This window comes from Nymphaea colorata, chromosome 10, assembly GCF_008831285.2.
Source record: "Nymphaea colorata isolate Beijing-Zhang1983 chromosome 10, ASM883128v2, whole genome shotgun sequence".
Lineage (NCBI taxonomy): Eukaryota > Viridiplantae > Streptophyta > Magnoliopsida > Nymphaeales > Nymphaeaceae > Nymphaea > Nymphaea colorata.
In genome coordinates this window covers 20,759,027-20,765,758 of record NC_045147.1, presented here as the reverse complement: position 1 = coordinate 20,765,758, position 6,732 = coordinate 20,759,027, and the positions used below count along the sequence as shown (strand labels likewise).

General features: G+C 39.2%; 1 protein-coding gene across 1 annotated transcript; it reads left to right on the top strand.

The window, feature by feature from the left end:
• Positions 1 to 3,785, top strand: LOC116262743 (GEM-like protein 1). Its single transcript, XM_031642233.2, has 4 exons — positions 1 to 481; positions 628 to 729; positions 2,748 to 3,022; positions 3,459 to 3,785. The coding sequence occupies exons 1-4, from the start codon at positions 181 to 183 to the stop codon at positions 3,645 to 3,647; spliced, it is 867 nt and encodes a 288-aa protein (XP_031498093.1). The 5' UTR covers positions 1 to 180; the 3' UTR covers positions 3,648 to 3,785.
• The last annotated feature ends 2,947 nt before the right edge of the window (positions 3,786 to 6,732 follow it).

Below are 6,732 nucleotides of genomic sequence, written 5' to 3'. Positions count from 1 at the left end.
GCGTTTGAACGTTGCTGTTGAAGCGGCGATGGGAATTGGCCATCGTACGTTCAAGAAATGGAGAGATACTAGTCTTTCCTCTTTTAATCATCTCGGAATCCGAGGCAAAGCACAGAGATAAGGGCGGCAGGAATCAGATTCTGATCCATTTTGGTTTCTTCGCATTTGCATTTTGATCGGATGTACCAGATCCGTCTCGAGGAGAAGCTGCCATCATCATCAATGGCGGGAGAAGATGGGAGGTGCGGAACGCGGATGATGGGGGTGCCGACGTCGCCGCAGGGGCACCCGGCGAACCAGGAAGCGGCCACATGGGTCCCCGGAGACGCCATGGATCCAACCAAGGGAGGGGGAGGAGGTGGTTCGTACGTCAATTACTACTACGCAGCACCGCCGATGTCCTCTGGTGGCAGCGGTTACCCGCCACCTTCCGGCAACCCTTACGTGCAAACGTCTCCTGTTCCCAACTCCACCGCTAAGAGTTAGTCCTCTCTCCCTCTCTGGTTTACTTTTCCCTGTTTGAGTCAAAATGAGTTTAGTATTCTCTGAGAAGAAGGAAGATCTCTCTCTCTCTCTGCTTCGTTTTCTTTCCCCCGTTTGGCTATGAGGATTTTGGTGTTCTTTCAGGTACCATGGATACGATCGCGGGGGTGCTGAATAAGTTGGGGAAGAAGATCGACAAGGGTGCCAGGAAGGCCGAGGGGTACGCCGGGAACGTGTGGCAACACCGTAAGAAATATTTCCTTTTCGTCCTCCTTTTCCTTTTTCTAAGTAATACCTTTATAGGATTTCTTGGCGACTACATATGGCTTATGAGAATTGGGATTGCGTTGATTACTGACGTTGCAATATACCGAAGAATGGGAAATGCCGGTTGGAAATTTGACAAGTAAATTAATTGAACCAGGGGATATATTGCAGTAGGAAACAAATGTCTATGTTTTTGAATCTGAGGACTGCGAATCTGATGTTTGCATGTCATAGTGGTGGTAGGAATTGGTGGACAGAAGCAGAGAAATTATGCGGTTTGAACTTGTGACTTAATGGTGCTTGGAAGGCTATTCCATCCTCTTTCTTTAGGAAACACAAAACCTGTGTGAATCGGACACTGTAACATTGAATAGGGAAGATCGTTTTGTCTTTATGCCTTCTTCTAAGTTTTTTCTGGCCATATTTTCAGATGTAAAGTTAATTAGAAGCACTTGCTATAAGGTTTTGTGAAGATTTTGTGCTGGTTTTCATTAGAAGTTGAAATCATAATATATGCGGGTCATGTACTTCCACATTGTCGTATCCGTAAGCCTATGTTCTAGTTGATGAAGCATATGAAAATCTATGGCCTTACTGTCCTTACTGGGCAGTGTTTGTGAAATCAGGAAGAAACATTTGAATGGCACTGCTTGCCAAATAGATACTGGGACATGAGATCACCGTGTATGATTCCCAAATGCATGCATGTACAATGTTTCGACCTTGTTCATTTTAGTATGTTTGCTTGATTAAATAATAGCTGATTGACTTGATTTAGACCAGGTGTGCTTTCTCTGACAAGGATGAATAACGTAGGCCACTGAACATTAAAAAAAAGAGGCAAAAGTTCGCATTTTTTGTATGAACATATCATATGTTGGCAGTTAGTGTCTTAGCTTTTTCTGTTACTTATCCAGTTACTGTTCTATATCGTTCTTAGCAAACTAATCAATTTTGTTCTTCATAGTAGTTTACCAGTAGTCATTTGCACGACACTTTTCCTTCTCTTGTGAAAAAGGAAAAACCCTTTTGGAGAACACTTGTTTATTTGTCAAGAAACGTGGTTGACTTGCGAGTTTTGAACTTTTCTTTTCTCTGATTTACTTCCCTAATGCTTACTAAGTTTTGGATGCCATAGCACATTACTGCCTAGCTCTCTGGAAACATTGGGTGACCATCAGCCTGTTGCTGCGTGTAACTTGACCTTTTGGAGTTACTTGCATAATGATGAGTGGGAATTGAATCACGGGTATAACTAAATAAAAGCTGGAAGAACCAAAGTTTTCATTGTTTGATAAGAAAAACCAAGAAGTATATTTAGTTTTACACCTTTTATTCTTTGTAATCTCCCTCTTCCTCTCTCTCAACATATTTATGTGCAAGTTCCATGATCATAGATTTTCAATTCATGGGACTTGATGACTCTTTCACATTTCATGACCGGGCCCAAACTCCAATCTAATCTTGTATCTGTACATCTTGGTTGGTAAACTATGGCTGACCAATGTTGTAAACTGCACACCTATATTGGTCATGTCCACAGTTGGATACATCACCTAACATAATCTAAACAATAAAAAATGTATATTTTAAATATTAAAATATCACAAAAACGTCAAGAAGATCAGAGTAAACAAAATAGTAAAAGAAGTTTAGGAAAAATATTCTCTATGAAAAAATGAATTGCATAAACATAAGAAATAACAAGTATATGTTACTCGCAACTTTCACACTTTGGTTAGGAGAAATGAAAATTGGCTGCCTGAATTACTCCAAATACCTAAGTGGGTATCAAAATAAATAAATTTTGTCGCATGACTTACTCTTTGATTTTCGAAGCAACTTAACGGTCATAGGACTTTTAACTTTTAATCATTTTTTTTTTTAAATTTGGAGGATAGACTGCTTCAGAAAAAACATTATACCTAGCAGTGACAATCCTGAAAATGTTGGTATCATTCATTTCTAAGAATCTCGTCTTGCTTTTTTGTGAACAGTGAAAACTAGTTCAAACCCTGCAGATGCAGCCATGGGAAGAATTGCGCAAGGAACAAAGGCCCTCATAGAAGGTGGACAAGACAAGATTTTCCATCATACATTTGAGACCTTGCCCGGGGAGAAGCTCCAAAAGACATTTGTTTGTTACTTATCAACTTCATCCGGTCCGGTCATAGGAACATTGTTTTTATCAACAAGCAGACTTGCCTTTTGTAGTGACAATCCCTTGTGTTATAGCCCACAGCCAGGCCAGCAGTCGTGGAGCTACTACAAGGTATTTGTTTATTTCTCCTTTTGAGTTAACCATAAAAGTGGAGGGTATAAGTGGAATGCTTAAGATGTTGAATGGAGAACTGTATGCTCTGCTCTAATTTTTTCTCTGGTTTCTCATCGTTTTCTTCCCTAGAACTGTCAAATAGATGAAAGGTTTACTTGGAAATGTACCCAAATGCCTGGATTTAGTTTATGATAATGATTTTGCTTGTGTTCTTCAAATTCTTTTTGTTTGCTGCTCTCCTTGTTATTATTGTTTCCAGTCATTCCAATTTTTTTGAACGGAAACAACTAATTCTTTAGGTTGTTCCTATATGACACCTGTGTAAGTTTAAGGCATATTTTATTTGCCTCAGTACACATTTCTGTGTAGTTTTGGTTGGATATCAGTTTTGGTTTGTGTTGGTTGATACATGTATTACATTTTATATATGCAGGTAATTGTGCTTCATGAACGGCTGGCTACAGTGACCCCATCTTCAAACAGGTTGAATCCTACTGAAAAGTACATTCAGATCACTACAAGAGATGGACATGAATTCTGGTTCATGGGGTTTGTTTCCTATGATAAGGCACTACATAGCCTCACTGAAATCCTGCAGCGTTCGGGGCCCTTTCGCACTTGAAACTGTTAGAACTCGGCCGTCCTGTATGCGGCCTTAGAATATGTATGCTAGGTATATGGTTTATTCTGATATGTGATACTGAAGTACTTGACGGAATTTTACTGTTTTGCAATTTGACAACAAAAAAGGAAATCGTTACCAAAATCTTTTTAGCTCGTCACAAGGTCATATAAAAGCGGCCGTAAAAATCAAAGGTTGATGTTGACAGTGAAGCTATAATTGACTGGTCCTATTAAGGCCCTGAGTGAAGTTTTTCATGATATCTAGGATAAACTACTATCCCCTGAAGCATGGTAACTGATATATTCATCAGGGTGGTTGAAAAGTTGATTCCTGAGATAAGGATTATAAAGCAAACAAGAGTCAAGGGAGAAAGGTTGCTGTCAGGCGTTTGGTCTTCGCGCAAGTTGAAGCTAAGGTGTTTTTCTTCAAGGATATTTGATATTGCCTTTTGGAACACATTTTGTTAAAATATATGACTTAAAGCACCTTGTTTTTATGCTACATCTAACAATCAAATGTTGGATAATTGCACAATGTTTTTCAAAACAGCAGCATAGTATTTTTGAAATACGTGTTACAGGGACACATGTTACGTGTTACAGGGACACATGTTTTAAGTATACAATGTTATGCTTATCAAATGCTAGATGAGAGCTTTACCACTTCTTCTTCAAGGGTTGAGAACCCGGTTTTTCCCTGGACTGTCATACATTGAATGGGCGTTTGGTGACACCTTTAAATACTGTTTTGGAGTCATTCGGGTGTCGGTCAACATCAAGTTTATTGAAAACAAAAACCCAGTTTTGACAAAACCATGTTTTTCAAAATGAAAAAAATAACTTCCCTGCACCCCCGAAAAATAAATTCAGGTTTTTCATAAAAAACACATTCTTGTCTGGTCATTCAAACCCATGAAACGGGGATTAAGAAACTGGTTAGATTGTCACAAAACTTGGTTTTCAAAAAATGTCATTTTCTGTAGGTGTCATCCAGACATAATCTAAGTCTTAAAGGTTGAAGAAGTCTTAATCAGAGTAAGTCTGATCTGTTGCATGATCTGCCACTCTTAACACCATAAACCAAGAGGTTCACCTTTCTTTCTTCTTCTTCTTCTTCTTCTTCTTCTTCTTTTTTTTCTTTTCTCACATTTGCAGATGCATGTATGTATGCATGCATGCACGCATCAGTGGTGCTGGACCGGCTGGTAGAGGAGGTAGGTGGCTGTCATAACTCTCCCACAGAAAAAGTGAAGGGCTTCTGTTGGGAACTTGAGACGACATGTCACTGTAAAACTCAGTTCTAAAATTATTCTCTTCCGTTTTGCATGAGTTTTAATTTTAAATCCATTGAACCGTTGAAACAGTGACTCCAAAGAAATTAGAAACTTTAAGTCAAACTTTTCTTCATACAGAAAGCAGCTTTTGTTATGTTTTTGTTTTTTTCTCTTCGGTTTTGCATGAGTCTTAATTTTAAATCCATTGAACCGTTAAAACAGTGCCTCCAAAGAAATTAGAAACTTTAAGTCAAACTTTTCTTCAGACAGAAAGCAGCTTCTTTTGTTTTGCTTAGTTTTGTGTTTTCTCAGAAAGTGATGGCAACAGTGAAACTACAAGCTCACAAAGTTTGTTTCTTTGGTGCAATGAATTTATTATTTCACAAGAGAATGGGGCCTGTTCAGTTTCACATGTGAACTGCCCCGGTATTTCTTGCTTTTCTCCAGTAAAGGGAGCAGCCATCGAACTACCCATCTACTCAATCTAGAATCTACTGCTTGAATGGACGCTTCATCTGTGTAAGTGGATCCATGATCTCTTCTAATGTTACACTCTTGATTTTAGGTGAATGGGGTTTTCTACCACCTGTTAGAAGGCCAAAGCCTTCACCCAATACTGAGCTTGCTTTCGGTGCCTTGGGATGCCGCCTCTTTGCATGTCGGTTGCCCTCGTCTTTTGCAATACAAACATACAAACATATGGGGACCATACACCTTATTGTTGGCCCCATCTTTTGGGGTAGAAACATATGGGAACCATACACCTTATTGTGTCTGTTGGGGTACACTATAACTGTCCTGTCTTGATTGCCATGTTCTTCTGGTTAAGAAAAATGAATTCTATGTCCCTTTTCATGCACAGGAACATAAATAGTGAATGCGGGCACGGGCAAAACCTTTTTCTTTTTCTGGACGAAGAATCTACCACAGTGCACATAATTAATGGGCCGGCCTTTTAATAACAAAATTTCCGGTGAGCCGGCACGGTCATGATTTATGAGAACGACGCCATGAAGAACTTGTCATAAGTTACTGTCGGTTCTGTCAAATTTTAAAAAATGATTACCAGTTATTTGAATTAAATTAAAAATAAAAGTAAGTACAACTTTATGAGGTATACCAAAAAACGCCTAAGTTTGAATTTCTTTTATTTAATTGCTTTTCCTATATATAGTTCAGGCAGTTAAGTGGAAGCAATTCAAATTTAAGCCTCTTTCTGTTGCCATTTAAAAATGAAATATGTTTCTTCAAATTTTCATTAGAAAACATGAGAAAATTAGCAAAATATACATCAGCCTACCTCATCGTGAGAAGTTTGGGAAATATGCCTTGATACGCCATGACATTGACAACACTGGAAAAAGAAATGAAAAATCTCCACTCCGTAGTGCAAAAAGATTCCCATTTCCTAGTGCGGTCCATCCCCCATTCCTTTCTTGCAGGGAAAATGTTTCCAAGTCGATGCAATGGATGTTCCCTGCCCCATGATTTTATCCATGAGGCCGTTTGCTTCAAACACGAGAAAATTCCTCATCCCACTTTCGTATGGAAATCATAAACTCAATGGCTATTGCCCATCCTTCCACGTGGGCCTCATGATTTTCATAGGAAAACATGTCTAGAGCGAAAACCTTTCCCTGTCTCCCCCAACGGAGTACTTGCCCTATTCGGACATGCCTTTTCTTAGGAGAGCCATTCCCATTCCCCATCCATGCAATTCCCATTCCTATGAGAACAACCTGAGAAAGGCGTCAACAAATGAACCACATGAACCTCCAACAGGCTATGTTTGTGTATAAGCACAGATGA